Below are 24,114 nucleotides of genomic sequence, written 5' to 3'. Positions count from 1 at the left end.
TAGTGATCCCTCTAATGACTAAGCCATTATAGATTGCTTCATGGTTAAGCCCATGGATGAATCTATCCAACAATTGATTATTCGAATAGCATTCATGTGGAAGGCAACAAGAGTTCAAATGCTTAAGACGACATGTAATGAAATCTCTAACCAAATCCTCTTCTTCCCTCTTGGTTTTGTGTAGCTGTGAAGCTGCACCCCATAATACTCCTTCATGCACAAATTACTTCAAGAACAATCTCCTAAGAGCGGGGAAGTTCAAGCATTCCTCAACCCTGAGAGTTCTATACCAATCTACTAAGAGCGGGGAAGTTCAAGCATTCCTCAACCCTGAGAGTTCTATATCAATCCCCAACCTTACCATCTAATGTTAGACTAAAGGCCTTGGTAGTGGAAACCTCATTTTGTTCTCCTAGGGCCTCACACAATTGATCAAATACTTGCAAATGTCTCCTAGGATCCCCATCTCCAGTGAATTTATGGGTTAGCTTAGCTATTTGGGGGAAGCCTTCCATGGCACTGTCGAGCACCATCTCTCACAACACGTGCTATGCTTTCCGCTACTGCTCTTCCCAGGGCATGTGTAAAAGCAACTAGGTATGTGGTGGTGGGTAGAGATGGTGCTCGCATAACAGGAGCAATGATAGGACTAGATGGAGGTGCAACACGTGGCATTGCATGAGGATGCTTTGGTCTAAACCTTGGTGGGGGTAGATGTGCTACATAAGGTATGTGTCCTACTAGTGCCCCAATAGGTGCTTTAGTTATGTGGGCATTAGGTGTAGCCAGTCTTGCAGTAGGAGTTAGTAGCACACTCACTCTTGGGAAGGGATGTTTCATGGGTGCACTAGAAGGAGATGTGACCCCCCTAGGAATGGTAATACTAGATATGCCAAGCGACGCAAGGGGGATCCATGTGTGAAGTGGTGTTGGCTACCGTGGTAACCGTGGTGGGCATGTGGCTCAAAGGTAATTTTGCGTCAACTGTAGGTGCCATAGTTGGTGGTGTGGTGCTTGCCACCACTAGATGAGGTAATGTACTAGTATAGTCTTGGGTGGGGCAGCTCTAGTATCTAAGAAGGTTAAGCTCATGTTAGTATGCTCGAGTCCCTGCAGCATGGCCTTGTGGGTTGTTATAGGATGTGGGTTGGTCCATGGTATAGCTGGGTGATACTACAAAAGTAGGATCCGTTGGGCTCACAGGAGGTGTTACCACTTTGCTCACTATGGGCATTCTTGCTTTGGATGTCCCAACTTGTGCATAGGTCTTTGTATCCTTTCATGTTCAATGACCCTATATATGCAATTGCAAATACCCTACAATCATTCCTCCTCTATTATGGTCCCAAATATTGATTGGACAATCCCTTCCCAAGTAACACCATAAGCTTGGCCTGTGCGAAATCCACAAGAGTCTGTTGATGCGTCATACTCCCAATCATTTGTGAGGAGACGTTGATCCATGATTTTCAAGCCTAGCTCTTTCCCCGAGGAGGTAGACGCAATGTTATTGCTTATGTTGAGACTGTCGAGCACTACTTGCGCAGTCCTAGCTTGGGACTTGTTTTGGGCGTAGTGGGCTGTTTGGGCTACTATAATCGTTCTTGTGCCACTTGCAAAGTGTCTTCTTCCTTTACTCTGGAAGCTTGGATTAGTGCCTCTACTTACTGAACTTCTTCTAATTTCCTACCATTGGGCATAAGCACTTATGCAGGGGGTGGTTTGATGGTCACAGTTGCAGCAGGTGCAACATGAGCTATACAGACAGGGATATCAGTGTGTAAACGATGAGAGTACACCAGGTATCTCTCTGGAGTTTACCTCAACTCCCTCATCATATGGTCTATATGTAGTAAGATTTGGTTCAGAGGTAGCAGTAAAGGTTGAAACTTTGAGGTAGCTAGCTCTGCGGTCAAAAAGACTCGTAGCTAGCTGGATTGGTGAGGCCTGGTTAGGGTTATTACTTCTTGGGCTTGGGATTCTTCCATTGACTCGAAATTTGACGATGTATCATTGGCCCCTAGTATAGGTCCTTGTACAATACTAAACTGGGTTTCGACCAAAGGTCATGAGTCCAATGTAGGCTGGTACATGCCTAGCTCGATAGATGCACTATCGTCTATATGAGCCTCTAATACACGCCCAGATCATAGGTACATGTGAATATGGGGTGTTAGCCTAAGGTCCTACGGATGCCATGGACAAGTTGAGAATTTTTAGATTTTTTTGGATTGTCCAAAGTTTTTTTTAAAAATTTCTTTTGTGTTTCTTAACCTGTGTGGCACCATAAATAGTGTATTTTTTTCATGTGAGTCAAGCACTGGCTCCCATAGTTAGGGACGCTCCTTAACTATGTAAGCGTAATTTTTTCGTGTGCCACACAAGTTGCATCAACACAATCGCAACAACCTAAAACATATATTAAGCAAGTTTATGCATGCACTTTTTAAAAAAATTCTACTCTTCCTGGAAAATTTTTGGATTGTCCAAAGTTTTTCCGAAACATGTCTTTTGTGTTTCTTAACCCGTCTGACACCAAAAATAGTGTATTTTTTCCGGGTCAATCGCGCTATGGGCATGGCTCCCATAGTTAAGGAAACTCAACTATGTAAAAATACAAAATTTGCGGGTGTCACACAAGTTACCTCAACACGGCAACAACCTAAAATATATATTAGGCAAGTTTGTGTGAACACTTTGGAATCGAAATTAAGATAAATACTATGCTAGGAAATCGATTTTGTAGTCTATTTAATCCAATTCTTCAATTGACTATTTTTTTATTTCAAAATTAAAAAATGTAAAAAAAATAAGAAATACAAAAAAACAAAAATTAAATTTATAAATGATAATTGGGAATAACTCATAAAATATGCAAAACATACAGAAATTGAAAAACATGCAAAAATTGAGAAACAACAAAAATTGAATATAAATTTTTTCAAATTTCAACACTAATGCAGCAATAATTTTAGCATTTCATTTGTATCATTCTTGAAAAAAACATGGAAAATAGAAATATACAAAAATTAATCATATGCACATGCATTCAAAATGCATTATGGCTATGCGATGGGACTATTCCCCGACACTACGATGCCATTTATGGGAAGCCCTTGAACCATAGAAAGAGTGCAGGAACTAACTAAGGTCGTGGGGCTTTACCCAACCTCACTTGGGAGCATAAAAAAGCTCAACCGAGAAGCTAATCTTCTATAAGGAGGAACATGCCAAACCTAGTGCATGGCTATTTCTAAGTAAGAGAGAAGCTAAGGAGAACAAAGGGAAAGAGCCCAAGCAAAACAAGATAGAAAGACTAAGAGGAAAGAAGGAATTAGTACATTAGTAGGACCATCCGAAACACTTTGTTTGCTAAACTAGCCAACATACAAATTATGCTTTAAGTTAGAGAAGCAAAAGTATATCTTTTGTCCCATTTAAAAAAAAAAAGTTATAATGATTTAAAAATACCTTAAATAATAATTGTTTAAACACGCTACAAATACAATACAAATTTCATATACTAAACTTTTTTTTCCTATGTATGTAAACCATTGATGTGTTCCTACCATCAACTAAAGACATGCATGCTATTACAACATCTTAGCTGCATTACATAATTTTGAATATCACAACTTTGCTAGATATATAATTTCTTTTCAAAACTCTTATCATGTATAGATAAATACTAACCAAGCATAGTCAAGTAATTTCCTTCACAAGAACACTTTTACACAAGAATACTTTTACACAAAAATGGTTGTTTTGTGATAAAAATCACACATCATAAAGATCCTAGACTACAAAGAAAGAATACTACTCTTGACAACTTGTGGGAATAAGCCTGTTTTGAACTCCTGTATATCGAGATATCTTCCCCACAGTTGCGACCATTTCTCTTGCTCTATTTCATATGAAAAGAGTTCACAAAAGGTCTCCATGGACAAAAGAGTAGTGTGGAGTTAGCAAGGGAGTAAATTAGAAGCATGATTTGGAAATCATCCCATGCAAAGTGTGGCTCTATGTGATAACACTAGGTAGAGCAAGGAAAAGTTGATCCAACCAAGCCTCTCCAAGTCTCACCACAGTAGTCACTTGCAACTAGTGTGGCTTACCCTCATAATAGGATTCGTGAGCCTATGATCGTGTTTATAACAGGGATTTGTGCCACCACAAAGATACAATACCAAACTGCCCATTTTGCCTTTAGAAAGCTTTCAAAAAACAAAGCTTTGATTTTGTATGTCCTTTCAAACCTCCAAGTCAAAAAGACCATGGACTTGCTCTCAAAGTTTTAGTCAAAAATATTGGTAATGAAGTAAACTAAATATAATTGAGATTAAAAGCATTGTGAGCATTCAAAATAGCAAGAACCGCATGGAACCATATTTTCACTACCATTTAGTGCCTATCTATATATGCAATAGTGCCTAGAGCTGGTGACCCACTTCACACACGCACACGCGCACACACACACACACACACACACACACACACAAAAACAGAAACCGGCTCGAAAAAAGCGGCATTTCAATGTATTTTTACCGGCTGAAATTTGGAAAAATCGGCTAGAAATATATCAAGCCCTTACAGAAAAATGATTCAGATTTACTAGTTTTTCGTTAAAATACCAGCAAAAGATGTGTGTGAGGGTGTGTGGGGGGAGGTGTCGGTCACCGCCAAAGGAAAGGCCCTTTAAAACTACGAGTGTGGGAGACTCGTAAGAGAGACACAGAACGCCATGCCTGAGAATGGATCACCGCAGACTGGGCCCGTGGGTGATGTCCCAGAGAATGCCAACCCGCGTAAGTTCCGTCATCGCCCTCCTTCTCTTTCTTCTCTGCAAGTTTTTCTCTAATTTTCTTTCCCATTCTGTACGCGCAGATTGCCCTGGAACTGAGGCAGAGGCCGCGGGAAAATCTGCTGCCTGCGCAGGATGCCCTAACCAACAGATTTGCGCAACGGCTCCTAAAGGACCTGACCCTGGTATGCCCTCTTCTTTTTCAGCTCTTTCACATGGTCATGATGATGTGCTTCGAGGGCAAATCACTTTGTTAAATCACATGGAATCTATAAGGGCAAGCCACTTGGGATTCATAAGGGTAAGTTCATATGGGTGAACTTCATAATGGTACATCACATGATGAGGGTAAATCACACAAGGCGTTGGTCACATAGGGTAACTTATATGGTAAGGGTGAAATCATAAGGGGTAAGTCACATGGGATTTATAAGGATAAATCACATGGAATCAATTGCATAGGACAAGGGTATCACATGGATATATACGATATGTTTGATTGCATAAGACAGGTAATTACATGGGTATAGTTGTGCTTTAAAGGTGGTATTCTGATGGGTTAATTACATGTTCCCCCCCTAAGTAGCCTTAGGCCCCAGATCCTCCCGCAGTTACCATTTTTCACTGCGCATTTTACACGCTTCATGTAATCGTCATGGTGTTAAGATGATTTCACATCCTGCCTAATTGCTAGGATATTTGAGCTCACTGTTTTACCTAGAATACTGGTGTTGATAGTTATGTGCTGCCTGTAGATTTGGAGCAAATTGCAGAACGTATGCAGAGTGTGAAGCACAAAATCTTGGTGTTGTCAGGCAAAGGTGGAGTTGGGAAGAGTACATTTGCATCACAGCTATCATTCGCATTAGCAGGAAAGGATAAGCAGGTTGGTCTACTTGACATTGACATCTGTGGGCCAAGCATCCCAAAAATGCTAGGACTTGAGGGTCAAGAGATTCATCAGAGCAACCTTGGCTGGTCACCTGTGTATGTTGAAGATAACTTGGGGGTCATGTCTATTGGTTTCATGTTACCAGACCCGGATGAGGCAGTCATATGGAGAGGTCCACGGAAGAATGGGTTAATAAAACAGTTTTTGAAGGATGTGTATTGGGGTGATCTGGATTATCTAGTGGTGGATGCGCCACCTGGAACCTCAGATGAGCACATCTCCATTGCACAGTATCTCAAAGCTACAGACGTGGATGGTGCCATTATTGTGACCACTCCACAAGAGGTATCAATCATTGACGTGAGGAAGGAGATAAATTTTTGCAAGAAGGTTGGAATTCCAGTTCTTGGTGTGGTCGAGAATATGAGTGGGTTACTGCAGCCATTAGCTAATTTGAAGTATAAGAATATAAAGAACGATGGCGAAGAGGAAGATGTCACTGAAGTTGTTTTGGAAGAGCTCCGGCAACTCTCTCCTCATCTGCAATCAGTCTATGCCTTTTCAGAAGTTTTCTATGTCCTGGGTGGAGGGGCAGAAAAGATGGCCAAGGATATGAAGGTTCCTTTTCTTGGGAGGGTGCCTTTGGACCCAGAGCTAAGCCGAGCAGCTGAAGAAGGACGCTCTTGTTTTTCGGACAATCGGTGTGGATCAAGTGCTCCATTTCTTAACAGGATAATCAATAAGGTTCTGGGTATTGTTGAAGCAAAGACCATGTAAACTATCCAATGTTACACAGTTTTTTCCAGCTTTTTGATCCTATAGCCTTACACATTTCTAAGCAATTGGTGAAGGAGGACATGTTACTGTACTAGATGATACATTATACTGTGTCATATTTGTTTTCTGTTTTAGGCACTGGGTTTGCACTATTAACTAAGAAACAAACACATGCACGAAGGTTATGAAAAGGGGTTTGTGATGCCTAGGGAGAGATTCATGTATGTGCAGATATCTGCATATGTATCTGAGTCTTTTAATTTGGAGTTCGTATCGGGTTCTTTTATTGGCTTGTTAGCTCTGAGTTGTGCTTGAAAGGCTTTCTTTTGGCTTCAAGCTTGATCTACACTTTAATGTTATAATTTTGGTTGCAGGGAATGTTTGGCTTCAAGATTGATCTACTCTTTAAGGTTATAATTTTTGTTACAGGGAATGCTTGGGTGTAACAACCCATGCACATTGTTTATGAAAGTTGCAAAGTTTTTGCTACTTGCAAATTGTTTAGTCAGGCTCTAAGGTGGACTATGCTGTGGGAGTGCAACTTGAAGGCCATCCTGGCTGACAGGTTACAGGTCGGCTCACTGCATAAAGCAACCATAGGGCAGCTCTTCTTCCCTTAGTTCTAGGCACACTGAATTGTAATTTGTACTGTTGGACGTTCCCTTGCAATGATATTAAAAACTATATTGTATGTGGTGAAAGCACATCAACACCAACTTGTTTAGAAGTGTGCATAGATTGTGTATCTTCTAACTGCTACTGTTAAGACTGAGGAATGTGTATCAAGTGATTGGGCCATGTTCATGTCACTTGATATGTATGGTTCTTTGGAGGTGTGTACACATACTCTTGTTATTTAAAGTATAGTCGGAGCACACAGCAGTCCTCCTAAGCTCTACTTTTATAGGAGCTATTACCCTCATGAGTAGTCACTTGTTGGACGTGACAGACATTCAGCTTTTGGTTTTTGGGCTAACAAACACAGATTTTGGTTATGAGAATATGCCCCCCCCCCCCCCCCCTCTTTTCCCCACACACGCACACCACCACCAATTTATCCCACTTGTCATATACATATAGCCATGAATACATTCAAAAGCTCTCCTTCCTCTCTTCTGGTCTTATTAAAATCCCCTATGATGGGCCGGGAGTGCTACATATGACTGGGGAGCATCCCCATCCACGCTTTGCAGTTCCCCACCCATTGTTTAAAAATGTCAAAAGTGGTAGCTTTTTGATGGGGATATGTCTATAAAGAACTTGGTGCCGACCTCATTCTTTTTAAACTTTTTTTCTCATTTTAAGGGACGCCACAAATAGGGAAAGGACAATATGCCTCTATAGAAGGGAAAGTTGCCAGCTTTCGTACGAGGTAACCATCGTCGAAAATCTTGCTAAGGAACCATGGACTTGTAAATGGTTTATGATCTTTCCTTGTTCCATCCATGGCTAGGAAGACTCCGGTAGAATTGCAATTCCTTATTCCAGATAGAGTCTTCTAGCCATGTTGGTGCTTCCAAAGTGCTCTAATTGTTGCAAAACAAAAAAAGGGACTAGGAGCCCTAGTCGCCATTGTGTGATTAGGACTCTTGGGTCCTTTTTCTTTGCTAATTAGAGCACTCTGGGGAAATCGACATGACCAAAAGACTTCATTTGGTGTAAGAAATTAATGTTTGAAAAAACATGTTCATGCAAGAAATTCAAAACTACATATTCACACCTTTTTTGCAATTGGATCACTTTAGGGGAATCAGCAAGTCCATAAGACTACACTTGGTGCAAGAAACTGATGTTTGTGAATTGAAGTATAAAAACTATATGTTTACAAATCGGGGTAGATGGACAGGGACATATGCATGCATCAACACATGAAGAATAAACCCTACAATGCATTTGAACTTCTCAATCTACTAGTCTCCTTATTGCTCTCAATGTTAAACTCAAAATCCTTAGTGAGAATAGGATAGAGCTCAACATCAGAAGCTCTTTCCATTACCCTTCTTGATGGACTTCTTTCCACTCACATAAAACTCGCATATATTTCCAAGATCATTTGGAACGTTTGTTTCATTTAGAATGTTTGTAACAACTAAACTATTGCATTTAACAAGATTCTCCACAACTATAGCCAGTTAATCTTGGACTAATGTTGCTTTGCAAAGTGCCATCAGGCTTTAAAAACTAGAATTACTCATCTCGATACCTGTACTCGATAAATGTGCAGCTATAGAAGAGTGTGTAGCATTGAATTCCAACTTTCAAGGTCCATCCATGATGAACTACCCCTTTCGTCCAATGCTTAGTCAATGAAGATGTCATTGTAAAAAAAACCCTCCCAAGATCCATCTACAAATTTGTTGGATATAGTAGACCATTTCAACCTCTCCATTCATGATAATCTCATGTCGCTTTGGTTGTCACATTATAATCTCTATCGGTTGTTGTTGTAGCCCTGCGTCCCCCCCCCCCCCAAAAGCCTCCTCAACCTGTATAAATGAGAGGGAAATGCAGGTTGCTTTTTGTTGATCCAAGAAACAACTCCAAAACTAGGAGAGAAGTAGTAACATGTCACTCGAGCACTTAGTGTCTGAATCATCCACCCACCCAATTTAAGTTACAAAAGCCGATCAAAGTGTAGTTAATGTCACACTACTCCTATGTACCTTTCGTGCATTTTAATTCTTGCATTCTTAGTTTACAATTGTTTTCTTGAACTTAATCCCCTCAACACACCAAATTGAAAAGTTGATATTTGGCCATGTGGTGTTGCACAAGAAGGTTATACTTCTTATGAGACTCTAGTACATTATACTCAACATGCAACTTCACATCATAATGGGATGCCAACTTCCATGTGCGTAGCGATGCTAAATTCCTCCAACATATATTTGAAAATAGTTATGCTAGATTCCTTTTAGCATACATTTGAAGATACTATCTAATTACTAACATACTTTGAAGATACTGTCTAATTACTACTATATATTGAAGATACTGTCTAATTACTACTATATATTGAAGATACTATCTAATTGCTACCATAATTTAATCCCCAAATAAAATTTAACATTATAAGGTCTGTCATTTCAAACTCTTTGCATTTGTATATAAGTCATTTTTACCATTAAGTAATGAATATTCATTCCCTTACATTAGAATACGTGTGAGCTCTCTCTCTTTGCTTATATTCTCATGGATCTTTGCTTAAGCTTGATGGTTTGCTTGCTTAGATAGGATTGACTTTACTTCAAATCTAGGCAAAGAGAGCTCTCCCTTCACCCTTATGTTGAGGAATACGGTGCCATGGAGCACAAGGTAGGGAGTGAGTGTAAGTCTAGCAAGCTACCACATAAGTAAGCATGACATGAGCTACCACATAAGTAAGCTACCACATAAGTAAGTCTAGCAAGCTACCACATAAGTAAGCATGAATCGTCCTACATGAGCTAACAAAACCAAGATGTACCCACCTCATATAAAAGGGATCACTTTTAAGAAATCAAATCAAGCAAGCTCTCAACTCTTTCTATGAACATTGAATACAAGTCTCAATCTTGTAACCTATCTCAACTTGAGTCTAAATCTTAATTAGTTTATTTTCTCATCATTATGAGTGCACTTAGACATCATCCACCTTAGCTTAGGGTTTTGCATCAATTCTTTAGGTCACAGCTTCTATAGCCATAGCTTGAGGTACTCATGTCCCTCTCCCCGTGAGCTTATTCATTATCATTTCTTATCATTCTTAGCAATGATCTAAATATTAAAGCATTTGCTGCTACTAGGTCTATTACTCACTAAACACTAAGTTATCAATCTCATCTACAAGCTTCTCCACTCTAGCCTCTTGTGGTCAAAATTTAGAGAGTACACAGTTCATTGGTCAAAAAAATCCTCTCAGAGGATTATTCCTAGCATCATTACGCAACCTCTTATTAGAGGAATTGTCCAATTTTGCTACAAATATGCGCATTTTGCACTCTAACAGCGATCGCATTTACAAATCATGGTTCTCCTCAACTCATTGAATTTTGATCAAGCCCTCCTAAGGGAGGCTCATGCTCTACCTAAGGAGCTTCCCTCTTGAAGGGCTCAGCTATTGGAGCTTCTTCAGAGGTGGTGAGAACGAAGCAAAAAACAAGTTGGGGTTCTCAACAGTTTTGCACCTATTCTGTGGAGATTTGAGTAAGTTTCTCAACTTGGGGCTTAGTACTTCATTAAGGGCTATTACCCTATGCAAAAATCCTCATTAATCTCTACTCATATGAGCGCAATTCAATGCTCCAATCTCTAGTCCTATTAATCATCATAATTAACATATAATGAATCAATTAATAATAAATTAGCAGTAATTAGCAAAAATTAAGCTTATCACTCACTCATTTGGGTTGGTTTACAATTTGGGAACCATCATTTTCACTTCAAATCACTCCCAAACCCTTGCATTGCACATATCTCATTTGTAGTGCCAGATTTGTAAGAGATAAAGACATTGCCTAAGCTATTAAAGCTAAGGAAGGCCACCTTAAAATGGCAATAAACACAAGAAGTCATGTTGAGAAGTTTACTAGGGAAGGGTTTTACACTTAGGCCACATAAATGAAATACCTCTTAATACACAAAAAGTTAGGGAAGATGGTTAGGGCAGATACACCTAATTAAAAAAATGATGAGTGGGTAGAGAAAGATGAGGAAGCTATTGAAATATACAAGTGAATAGGGTGTGTGCGGGAACAAGCCCTTGGTTAGAGGCTGTAAAAGAGGATGTGTAAATGTGAGAGAACCTATGAAAAGGTGAGAAGAATCTACTGGGAGAGAATAAAGGGTAACATGAGAAGATTTAGGAAGTGTGGAGATATTCTGGGAAAAGTGAAGAGGTGGAGAGAATTAAGCAAAAGAGGTGGAGTGAATCAAGCAAAAGAGGTGGAGTGAATCAAGGAGAAATCAGTGGGATTAGATGCTTGGATGTAAACTCTATAAATTGAGGCATTGGTCTAATGAGAATTTGCTAGTTTTTGATTATCCATGCCTACATTAAGCCATTTTTTAGTTACTCACTAATCACGTCTTAATTATTATCTAATCACTTTATTAATGATGTTGATTCTAGCATTTGATCCACCATAGCTCATCACAATGCTGTAAATTTAACATGGTATTAGAGCCAAGCCTAGAATCCATCAATTTGTGAGCTCATTATCTTGCTAATTATTTTGCTAATCAGGATTAGTAGAAAATTAATATTTTTTCCTCTTTTTCAACTATTCTCTGCACCCCCAGCTGGTGGAGGAACTCTATCTCCTTACACACTCAACATTAGCTCCATTACTTCTAGCCATAGATAGCCAACACCCTTGTGCTCCAGCCAGTTGAATCAACGCAGCAAACCGCCCACGCAAGCGTCGGATTTTCGCTGATTAAGAAGCGTCGTTTTTCTGCAGAGCAAATCAAAGATCTCTACTTCATCCAATCAAATGTGTCTAATTCCTCTTAGCCCCAAGTGTTTTCAAGCATGCTCTACAAGCTGGTGAAGTCAGAATTGGATTTGATCAAGTCTACAGTGAGATCCAAGCTCTTCATAAAATCTGCAGGTGACTTTGGTAAAACAGAGATTAAGCATTCAATGTTTGGTCAAATCTTGTGTTTCTTAGCTTAATACTCTACTAGACTAATTGCTATTGATGGCCTTGAAAGGATTTGAGGTCATTTGAACTCTAAGGCCTCGGATCTGGGCTCCCCGCATACTCTGTTTTCTGCACACAAAACAGAGGATTAATTTGCTAATCAGTGATTAATCAATGCTAATCACTATATTTTGGTACAATTGAGGGTTCAAATTAACAACTAGGTACCTGATACAGATCCCTATAGCTTTAGATTGTAATTCGGAGTTGGTTTGATACTCCAACCATTTCGTACAAATTGGTTACCCTTGATTTAATGTAATTTCTGGTGATTTTATGCTATTGTAATCATCTCTTAAACACCAGATTGAGTTGTAAAAGGGTAGACACTGCCCTTGAATCTTGAAATTGGATCAAGAGGTAAGACCTCCTTCACATAATCATGAGTACAGTACAAGAAATAGCCAAATTTAATGGGGAGCAGTTTTACACATGGCAGACAAAAACCATGTATTTGCTCATGAGGAAAAATCTGTGGGGGCTAGTTGAGAGAAGAGATGAATGCCTAGAGGCGAGAGGAAAAAATGAGTGGAAGAGCAGGAATGAAAAAGCATTGGGACTTATTGCACTCAGTTTAAATGATGAAATTATTCATCACATCACAGGGATACAATGGGCAAAAGATGCATGGGATGAACTCAATAAATTATTTGGCACACAAGCTAAAAATTCAAAGATAAATTTGTTAATGCAATTCTACAAATTGGATATGAAGGAAAGTGAACCTTTAATCACACACTTGAACAGATATAAAAGCATTAAGCAACAACTGGCAGCTATTGGGGCAAAAAGGTAGAAGATGATGAGGCACTAGCTGTGCTTCTGAAGAGTGTGGACAAAGGTGAATATGAAAACATTGTAGCAACACTAAAGAATGTACCTGAATTGAAGCTACACGAGATAGAAGGAGCTCTACTAGAGCAAGAGAGCAGAGGCAAAGAGAAGAAATGGGTTGACTCAACAGCAGGAGAAGAAAAAGCATTCTTCACCCGAGGAGGATTCTCTCGAGGATGAGGACAAGGAAGAGGCAGAGAAGGAGGAAGGACCTTCACTTGCCACAATTGTGGAAAACGAGGACACATGGCAAGAGACTGCTACAACAAACCCAATGGAGAAGGAACGACATCGGCAAACTTCATGGAGGCTCCAAAGGAAGTGGAGTCGAATCATCTTTTCTGTGAGAGAGAGAGCGAGAGAGACCCCACAACCCAATGTAACCTGCCCCAACAAAGTAAAACCACCTCTGAGCCACCAATGATGTAGGCCACATGGTAGATAGATGTATGTGTGAGCACTTTAGTCAAGGTCGTGGGCACTTATAGTAGCCTTGGACACTTAGAGAGAGAGAGAGAGAGTGTTAAGGGCTATGAGTTTAGGGACTTGAGGCACTGGTCGCGGGCTATCAAGTAAGAGAGAAACTTGGTACAGGGTCCAGGTGTGCTAAGTTAACTTGAGGGGAGGTGTGCTAGTAGACATTGGTCGCGGACTATCAAGTAAGAGGGAAACTTGGTATAGGGTCTAGGTGTTCTAGGAGTATTCACTTGAGGGGAGGTGTTGAAATATACAAGTGAATAGGGTGTGTGTGGAAACAAGCCCTTGGTTAGAGGCTAAAAAAGAGGATGTGTAAATGTGAGGTGAGAAGAATCTATTGGGAGAGAATAAAGGGTAGCATGAGAAGATTTAAGAAGTGTGGAGATATTTTGGGAAAAGTGAAGAGGTGGAGAGAATCAAGCAAAAGAGGTGGAGTGAATCAAGGAGAAATCAGTGGGATTAGATGCTTGATGTAAACTCTATAAATTGAGGCATTGGCCTAATGAGAATTTGCTGATTTTTGATTATCCATGCCGACATTAAGCTATTTGTTAATTACTCACTAATCACGTCTTAATTATTATTTAATCACTTTGTTAATGATGTTGATTCTAGCATTTGATCCACCATAGCTCATCACATTGCTGGTTTTTGATTATCCATGCCTATATTAAGCTATTTGTTAAGTACTGACTAATCACATCTTAATTATTATCTAATCACTTTGTTAATGATGTTGATTCTAGCATTTGATCCACCATAGCTCATCACATTGCTGTAATTTTAACAGAAGCATTGTCGCTCATTGGGTAACATTTGGGGCCTAATCTCATTCACCACATTAATCACAAGGATAATGCCAAAGATGCATGAGAAAAGTTAAACACAGATAATGCGAACGATACATGGGAAAAGTTAAACTCGGTGTTTGGAGCTAAAGCAAAAAATCAAGAAATTCATCTCAAAATTCTATGATCACAATTTGTTAGCAAGATGAAAAGTATAATGACACAACTAGATGGCATAGATGCCAAGATAGGAGATAAAGATGCATTAGCCATTCTTTTAAAAAGCATGCCAAAAGAGTACAATGCATTGGTGACTACACTTTTTTTTTTGGCTAGAACTAACCTTTGAAGGATGTGTCTCCTCTCGTCTTGAAGAAGAAAAAGAGCTAAAGCAAGGAATCACAATTGTGCAACATGCCAAAAGAGTACAATGAATTGGTGACTATATTAAAAAAATGCTAGAACCAACCTTTGAAGGATTTGTCTCCTCTCTTCTTGAAGAAGAAAAAGAGCTAAAGCAAGGAATCACAATTGTGCAACATGCACTCTTCAACAAATTAACCAAGAAATGCTTTGAATGTGGAAGGATGGGATATTACCAAAGTGAATGCAGACTCAAGCAAAAGCCAAAGTGTGACCATTACAAGAAGCTAGGACACAAAGAAGAGGAATGTAGATTTAAGAACTAAGAAGCTAACTATATGGAGTCTTCATCAAGTAAAGAGGAGATTCCCAAATGAAAGACTCTTCTAAAAGCTACACTAATAAACCTCACTACTTAAGCCTATTTTTTAGCCTACATGTTGTAGAAATAAGTCACCATATGAGTGGACACCCATCTCATCTCATTTCTATTGTTTCCACCACACCTTACCACCTTAAGTAGCTATGTTGGCTCTAAGGGAGGGTGATGACATGTTATAACCAAACGTTACCACCTAAGAGTAGCAAATCAAGTACCCAAGGGAGGTATTGGAGTTATAAACCTCACATCTAACCATCAATTGCCAAACATGGCTACTCCTCATAATAAAGAGGGACTGTACAAACTAGAGAAGAGCCTTTCTAATAAAGAATATATCAATTGTATGGGACCATGTTGTTGGGCTTATTTAAGCCTAGTTTGCAAACTTTTTCCTAGAAAGGTTGTTTTTCCTCAAGGACTTTGCTGAGAAAGCAGACTTCACATCTATCTACAACATTGCCCATCTTGCGCCACCACTACTGTGGCCAAGATTGTTTGTATCATCGTTAACCTTGCTATGGGGAAAAACATCTCTTAGAAACCTTCCACTTGATTCAAGCCTTTTATAAGGAGCCTTGCCTTGTACTTGTCTAAAGTTTCACTAGACTTGTACTTGAATTTATTCACCCACTTAGTCCCCATATTCTTAGAACTCTCTAAACAAGGTCACTAGACTTGCACTTGAATTTATTCACCCACTTAGTCCCCATATTCTTTTAATTCTCTAAACAATCAAGAAGGTCCCATTTATGGTTCCAAAGAGTGGATTCGTACTCTATTTGCATGATCGCCATCTACTACAAGATCTCCTTCTGCCTCCATGACAGAGGTGGGATTATGGACCACCTTAAGCACAAGGTCATAGTTGGCATACACTCCTCTTCTTACCACCACTTAATTTCCCACTTCAAAAATAGGGAATCCATCATGCCAATGAGATGAGAACGCAACTTGAGTTCATGGGGATGGAAATGGAATTTGTTTGTTAACTTCCATAAATAGAAACCATTATTGAACCTACACGTGATGACATTTGACTTAAAAATGACCAACAAAAGGTGACTTTCCATTTAAACTCATTTTGTTCAAAGGTTTTGAAGAGCATGTACATACATGATGATCCTTGCACATAACATTGCACAGAGTAATCCTATAAGCAATGTTCATCCCTTGGGTATCTTAAAACTATGCAAGCTAAACTTCCTTAGCAAGTCTAAGAGTGTGCAATTCACATGGCTAAGTATGCTAGGCTGGACATTGTTCTTTACACATGGTATGACCTATGGCATGATAAATGAAGAGGAGAAGAAGATGAAGAACAAAGAAACAAGGGGGGACATCTGCTTCTTCACCAAGAAGAACTACAAAGGTATCAACAAGTGTGCCCTTTGTGGTAGGAACAACGATGCAGAGAAGGATTGTTACTCAAAGAAGTCGTGCAAACATTATGGGAAAAACAACCACAATGAAAAATATTGCTTCCATAAAAAGGAAGATGCCAAATCATTAAGGAGACAGAGCTTTCCACAGAGGAAGAAGACTATTGTAAATGATGAATGAACTTTTTAAAAGTCCAAGTTTGTGTTGTGTGTTGTGATTTTGTGACCTGATCCTTTATGTACTCTTTCCTTTGGATCCATAACTGGCTTGTGAAACTAAGGCATGTGATTTATCCTTGACTAGGAAAATTAGCATGAGAAACCATGAGCCGCCTAGATTTATCTTGGACACAGTACGAGGTAATCCCTTGAGGGGGGGATTGTTGGGAATCAAGGTCTTACTTGTGTATGTGAACCACCTCTAGAGGGGTCACTTATGTGTTTGTGCATGTGTGTGTGAACCACCTCTTAGAGGGGTCACAATAATATCTAGATATTTGTGTATGATGTGTGTGAACCACATCTTAGAGGGGTCACAATAATATCTAGATATTTGTGTATGATGTGACATAAGCAATGATGTCAAGAGAACCTTTGGGCCTATAAAGGTTTTGTAATTTTTTTTGAAATAAACACATAACTATCCCATCAGACTTATGCAAGTCTCTCTCTCTTGAGTGTATTTTAACATTCTCTCTCTTTAAGCTTTCACTGTCTATGCTTTAGCTTATCAACCTCTAGCTTCAGCTTATTATCAACCTCTATAGCATGTAGTTTAAGCTCCACCATATCCAATAAGAGACACCAAGATCTTACAAGCAATAAGAACCATTGATATATGTCTTCAAACCATCAACGTGATTTTCCAGTGGATTAAGAATCTCTTGTCAAGCCAATTAATATCCAATTTGGCTATCATAATGCAACACCAAGTCACCCTTCACAAATTTCTTCTTTGCATTAGCCTTGGCCTTAAACTTCAAGGCTTGCCCTTTAGCAAGTGTACTCACCGTGTATCATCCCTATACAAATCCTAGAGCTCAGAAATCCTTCGCTCCAAGGCTTCTTGGTCTCCCAATCCTAGCTCCTAGAGTCAAATCTCATTTGGTTGGCAAGGTGCACATGCTTCTATTCCCTTGGTTTCCCATCTAGTGGCATAGGACAAAGGTTTATTTTGGATTTTGTTTATGTCCCTCCATGTGGCACTTGCATCCCAATCCCTTTGTCTGCTAGCAAAACTTGTTTTGTGATATCAACATCAATAGTTACGATTTCTTGTGTAGCGGATGTTCCCACATCAAGAGTTTAATTGAGTCCCTTTCGTGAGACTCCTTTGTTTTTCATATCCTCATTTAAGCTTGTTTTAGCCTCCACCTTATGCTTATCATGGGTTTTTTTTGGTTTTTAAGGTTCTTGATCCCTTTTCTTTGGTTGAACTTTTAGTTGGTTCAGGGCTTGTTTGTCTCTATTTATTTTCCATTTCTATTTTTGGAATTCATCCTTCAACTTTGGATCCTCACTATTTTGAGGTGTTACAACATTTTTCTTGACCCATTTTGAAGTTTTGCACCTTGGCTTACAGTTGTGTTAACACATTCAATGGTACGGTGGTTAATCGTACCATTATGCATCTTGGCTTACAGTCGTGTAAACATATTCAATGGTACAACGGCTAGCCATACCATTATGCATACTAACAATGTTGAGTGGTGCAGCTTCTATTGTGTTTATTTTTGTTGTGTTTAGTTTCGGTCTTTGAACAAGTGGTGTAACACACATTACTCACATAGGGGCTTTAAAGTGTTGGTAACTACTAGAGATGGGGTGTTCCAAACAAGGCAATTTACTATCTTGTGTGGTCTCCACGACAGTAGAAACACTAGAGTGATGATCTTCTCACATCCTTAACAATTCCTACCCCTTATTTGGTCTCATTTTGGGCCTAGGGCACTAGAATTTCTAATGTGAGTTCTTGGATTTGTAGGGTTTGAGGGTTTTGTGTCTCGAGCTAATTCATGTGTGCTGTATTTCGTTGAGTTAAAGATGAAATACCAATGAAACAAGGTTTGTGCACAACGTGTATTTATGATTTAGTTGGTTTAGTTGCACAAACCTTAGGACAAAGTGTGGTTTCATGTCCTTGTTTGCAATGATTGTAATATAAAAGCATTGGCTTTATGACCCCAATCACAAGAGGTTTTAGATTTTGTTTATGTTTAGTCCCTTTCATCACGTGTTTCTCTCCCCATCAAGTCGGTATAAAGCTGTTAACTGGTGAGCTTCGAAAGCAATTTCTTTATAACCCTTTATTTAAATCAGGGATTCTCCACTTCTAGGTTATCATCCACCATGTTCTCATCCAATCGGATAGCCTCTTTACAACATTGATCAAAGGTCTCTAGATTTGATACAAGGGTAACATTGTGCAAGGACTTTTTCTTTAGCCCCATCCTAAAACATAGTTTCAATTGGGCATCATTCAGCTTTCACCATAGTTCACATTGTGAATCCAAAGTTTTTATTCGAAGGATAAAATCTTGTATAGTCTTATCAGTTCTCCGCTCAATTGAGTAAAGTTCACACGATGCACATCACCAGAAGTGACCTTGCCTCGAGAACCCATAGAGTTTTATTTTTTTATGCTCAATTGAGTAAAGTTCACATGATGCACACCACCATTGACCTTGTCTCAAGAACCCATAGATAAAAGTGCCTTCAAAGTTTTGAATTTCACTTTGATTTTGGGCCGCAGTGTGGTAAACCATCACGACTGGCTTTGCTCGTTAAGTTAATGTAAATGTTGAAACCTTAGACAAGCAATCAATAGCTCTAAAAGCATCACACAATGTTAAAACAATTTCATGAACTCATATGGGTCCGTGGAACCATCAAATTTATTCATATATTTGGATATTTCCCATGTAACATGTTTAAGGGCATCCCTTGAGCTATGTGCAGCTCCTTGGCCGCCTAGGATATCTTTTAACCCATGTGCAACCCCCCTTCCTAAATTATTCAGCATGCAAAGAGTTTATTCACTAAAGGAATAAGGGATTTGAGAAGTGATTGGGTCGAAATTAGTGTTATGCAAGGGACTTGAGATTGGTGGAATTAGGGTTATTATGCAGGCTTGAAACCAAGTGGAGCACACACGTGTATTATGTTAGGCCAATGCGGGTATGAAGTCCCTAAAGGAGTGTGAGGCCTCAATGCATGGCATAGGTCTTAATGGCTACATAAGGTTGGCTTCGAGGTCTAAATCAGACATCTGCATGTTTAGGGGTTTCAAGAGGCATGATTGGTGATGTTGCTGTGATCGGTGATATGGCAATTGTGATCGATAATATGGCAGCTATGATCGAGCCATGATCTCGATCGTGATTGATGATGTGGCAATCATGATCGGTGACATGGTAGAAGTGATCTCGAGCATGATCGTATCGATCGTGTGATTAGTGATGTGGCAGCCGTGATTAGTGATTTGGTTGTTCTGATGTGGAAATCATGATCACTGACATGGCAATCGTAATCCTAACCATGATTGATGACATGGTGGGGGCTGACATGGTAGTCTTGATCGGTCATATGGTAGGCCATGGATCGTTAATGTGATCGGTGATGTGGAGGGCCGTGATGATCGGTGACGTGGATTGGTGATGTGGTGACCGTAATCTTAACCCTGATCAGTGATGTAGCGGCTTTGATTTTTATACAATTTTTGCATGATTGGTGACATGGCACCATGAATGGTCACGTGCCGTGATTTCGCAAACTATAAAATCATGCCGATCAAAAAATAAGGTTTACTATTTTTGGTCTCATAATCTCAAAAATCACGATGGGAATCTTGGGAAGATAATAATCACGGCCATGACTGCAAGTTTTATCGAAAAACATGATTTTGAAAAAAATTCAAAATTCAATTTTTGAGAAGCTTTTGATGTTTTTGCTTGACCAAATTGTCTAGTATATAGGTCTCGTCAACATCAAGATCATGAATATGTGTTCAACGGAGCCCAATCTACCCTGTAAACCCCATTTTTTTATGATTTTTGTCGCTTGACTTCACTAATAAAAAAACTGGTGTATCAGTGAAAATTAGCAAAAATCAAGAGTTTTGTTTTGTTTTTTATGAATTTTTTTGTTGGTTAAGCTACCTACTAGTATGAATGCTAACATGCTAATGTAATCCACTACAACAAAAAACCTAGTTAACATGCAAAAATTAAGCACCTAAGCTCTATGTTAACACATAAAAGAGAGCAAAAGAAATCAAAAATCACACCATTTTCACACAAATCTCCATTGAATCTCACTCTCATTCGTGGCACTCCACTATTCAAGAGTGTTAGCAATGGGTAAATTGTTCATTAGAGAGAAAAAATGATAAAGCCAAGGGATTGCTCCTCCCGAAACGCAAAAAATGTTAAGGCTAAGAGGGAACCACTCACCTCAACATGTCGTGGGTGAGGATATTTCCAATGGCTGAGCTCGTAACCCTTAAGGTCTCCAAGCTCAACACTGCCTTGGGTATCTTACTATTTTCCTTCTCCCATGAGCATTTAACTCACACTATCGCATTGCACTACGGGCACTACTCCCTCCTCTCACCTCAAATCACTCACACACACTCACTAGCATGTATTAGAGAGAAGATTAGAGAGAGGTTTAGGAAGAGGGAAATCTCAATTGCATAGAGAGAGAGTGTTCTTGTATTATGGGAGAAATTGCATTATATAAATGGTCATAAGTGTTCACACACACTTAATTATGGCCGAACAAGTGTACAAAGCTTCTATTTGGCCTATTGTTTGTACATTGCTTCATCTCATAATACATTGATGTATTACAACACTAGGGAGAACATCCTAGCTCACTACTACATGCTTTTGGTATTATCCGTCGGACCTTTGTGAGAGCACCCATCCAAGTTTGAGATTTGGACATCATTGTTTCATGGCTTGTTTTGTACATGAGTTTGATGTGTCCGTCCTTATAACATTTGATGTAGATTACTCATGCTTTGGCATATAATTGAGTGTGGCAAACCTTGTTAATCCCCCTTAAATGGGTTAACACCCACCAAAGACATACACCCACCAAAGACATACACAAATGGCTTCTCCTCATACTGGGGGGGCCTTTACAAATGTGCACTAACATACATGCTAAGTAGTAGTAGGCATTGAGTGTATACTAATAGAGAAGGAGCTAGAGGGCTATCTATGGAGCTTTTGGCATGAGTAACTAAATTGGAGACCCAAGTACCTAATGACTAGTATAATAATTACGTGCAAGTGTGCTGTAAGATTCCTCCCCTCTAGTATCTTCTTCTATAATCAATCCCTCTTCAGAAATATAAAAGACTTGTTTCTAACTGTTTTAACCTAGCGAGAGAAAATATTCTAGAGAGAGAATATTCAGATTTTTAATATTTTTGGATAGAAAATTATCTCATCTTATTAAAATAAATTCCCTTGAAACAGAAATTCAAAAAGAATTTTTCAATGTGCAATTGGAATTAATTGGAAATAGGTATAAAGAACCTTAGTCTAAGGGTCTAGATTTTCAGAAATCTTTAGACTATGGTCCAATTAAGGTTCGTATGGGCCAATAGCATCAATCCATGTGTAGGGAGTAGATAAATCCAATTTGTAAAAAAGAAGATACCCAAAAATGAGTAAATGCTCACATAAGGTGAAGAGTTGAAAATGTACAAGGTTTATTAGTAAAAAACTATGAGCAATATTAAAAATATGAGATATTTTGGGAATAATGATTTTATTATGACACATATGTAAGGAAGGGGAGTCCCTTAAATGCTCACATAAGATGAAGAGTTGAAAATGTACAAGGTTTATTAGTAAAAAACTATGAGCAATATTAAAATGATTCCATTATGACACATATGTAAGGAAGGGGAGTTCTTTAAAGGATGTGCATATTTCACATAAGATGAAGAGTTGAAAATGTACAAGGTTTATTAGTAAAAAACTATGAGCAATATTAAAATGATTCCATTATGACACATATGTAAGGAAAGAGAGTTCTTTAAAGGAGGTGCATATTTCACATGCTTGAATGAGTTTTAAACTCATAAAAATTGAGATATTTCATCTCTCCTCTCTCCTCATTTAAGTCTAGTTCCAAAAAGTTAGCTTAACTGACCTAAAAATGGTCAAATATTGACCAAACTGATTTAGAAAATTCTAGAATCAGTTTGTTTGGTTAGGAGCTCAATTTTTCCTATAAATAGAAGCCTCCCCCTTGTTGAAAAATAGATAGTGTTTATGCATCGTTACTCTACTCCACCTAAGCCAAGAACTGTGAATTCATTTAATAATTCACTAGTTTTTGGAGCTTCCCTCTTTCTTCAATCCCCATTAGTGGCTCCATCAACATACTTAACCAATTGATTGGTTGGGGGCCTCTACCGTGAACAAAGAATCAAGCAAGTTGTAAGGTAATTAGTGAATATTGATCTTTCTATAATTTCTCAATGTTTCTCTCTTCTCAACCCCTCTCAAGCTTGAGAAGTTTAATTGGTATGGTTTTTTTTTAATGCTATTGAAGTTTGAATAGTAGTGAAGAGTTACATAATGCTATTGAAGTTAATTTTCATTTATGTTTAAATTCTAATGATTTTTATGTAAATTCTCTCTCTCACTCAAGAAATGGTCATACTCATGACCCATTCTCAATCCAAATCAAGCTTTTCATAAAGCTTTTCCTTAACCCAAGATTAAGCTATGCTTGAGGCCAAATTAATGGCTTTTTTCTATGCTTTTAGTTTATGTATATTAATGATTCAATCCATTATGGATTAATAATCCAATTAGAGATCATTTTAATTATTTTCTTAATGATAAGCATTATCCCTTAGAAAAATTGAGATTTATCAATCATAGCAGCGGAGCTATGGCAAAATTTTTATAAAAATTATGCATAAAATAATCTCATTCAAAGCATAAAAAGAGGACTTCCTACCATATTCTAGGAATTATCATCCTAGATTAATTGAAAGAATTTCATTACAATCATGGAGAAATTGAATTTTAATATCATGCATAAAGGATAAGTTTTTATATCAAAAGTGTTATTTTTACCATTTTTATTTCATGCATAAGAGTATGCATAATGATAAATTTTTATATCAAAAGTGTTACTTTTATCATTTCTATTTTCATGCATAGGAATATGCATAATGATAAATTTTTATATCAAAAGTGTTACTTTTATCATTTCTATTTTCATGCATAGGAATATGCATAATGATAAATTTTTATATCAAAAGTGTTACTTTTATCATTTTTATTTTCATGCATAGGAATATGCATAATGATAAATTTTTATATCAAAAGTGTTACTTTTATCATTTTTATTTTCATGCATAGGAATATGCATAATGATAAATTTTTATATCAAAAGTGTTACTTTTATCATTTCTATTTTCATGCATAAGAGTATGCATAATGATAAATTTTTATATCAAAAGTGTTACTTTTATCATTTTTAATTTTCATGCATAGAAGTATGCATAAGAGTTGATTATTTTATTATAAAAGTGTGACTTATATCATAATTGAATTTCATGCATAGAGGTATGCATAAAAGTTGATTATTTTATTGTAAGAGTGTTACTTTTATCATATTGGATTTCATGCATATAGGTATGCATAAAAGATATTCTTTTTATACTAAAAGTGTGATTTTTCTCATAAATGGATTTTATGCTTA

At 38.2% G+C, this 24,114-nt stretch overlaps 1 protein-coding gene across 1 annotated transcript; it reads left to right on the top strand.

Annotated features, from left to right (window-relative positions):
* The first annotated feature begins 4,634 nt into the window (after positions 1 to 4,634).
* LOC147607519 (cytosolic Fe-S cluster assembly factor NBP35-like) lies at positions 4,635 to 6,756 on the top strand. The gene is made up of 3 exons (XM_086790316.1): positions 4,635 to 4,805; positions 4,885 to 4,986; positions 5,557 to 6,756. Exons 1-3 carry the CDS (start codon positions 4,742 to 4,744, stop codon positions 6,468 to 6,470), a joined length of 1,080 nt encoding a protein of 359 aa, XP_086646442.1. The 5' UTR covers positions 4,635 to 4,741; the 3' UTR covers positions 6,471 to 6,756.
* Positions 6,757 to 24,114: the final 17,358 nt, after the last annotated feature.

Source organism: Cibotium barometz, chromosome 55 (assembly GCF_041138505.1).
Source record: "Cibotium barometz isolate CiBa-2024 chromosome 55, ASM4113850v1, whole genome shotgun sequence".
NCBI classification, from domain to species: domain Eukaryota; kingdom Viridiplantae; phylum Streptophyta; class Polypodiopsida; order Cyatheales; family Cibotiaceae; genus Cibotium; species Cibotium barometz.
Note: the sequence above shows the minus strand (reverse complement) of the source record. Positions and strands in the feature narration are given on the sequence as shown.

What these genes read in the sequence shown, in the direction of transcription:
- LOC147607519 (XM_086790316.1), top strand. Translation starts at nt 4,742, where the DNA reads ATGCCTGAGAATGGATCACCGCAGACTGGGCCCGTGGGTGATGTCCCA. An exon ending in CCCAGAGAATGCCAACCCGC is followed by an intron (nt 4,806 to 4,884) that starts GTAAGTTCCGTC and finishes CTGTACGCGCAG; the next exon opens with ATTGCCCTGGAACTGAGGCA. An exon ending in TCCTAAAGGACCTGACCCTG is followed by an intron (nt 4,987 to 5,556) that starts GTATGCCCTCTT and finishes TGCTGCCTGTAG; the next exon opens with ATTTGGAGCAAATTGCAGAA.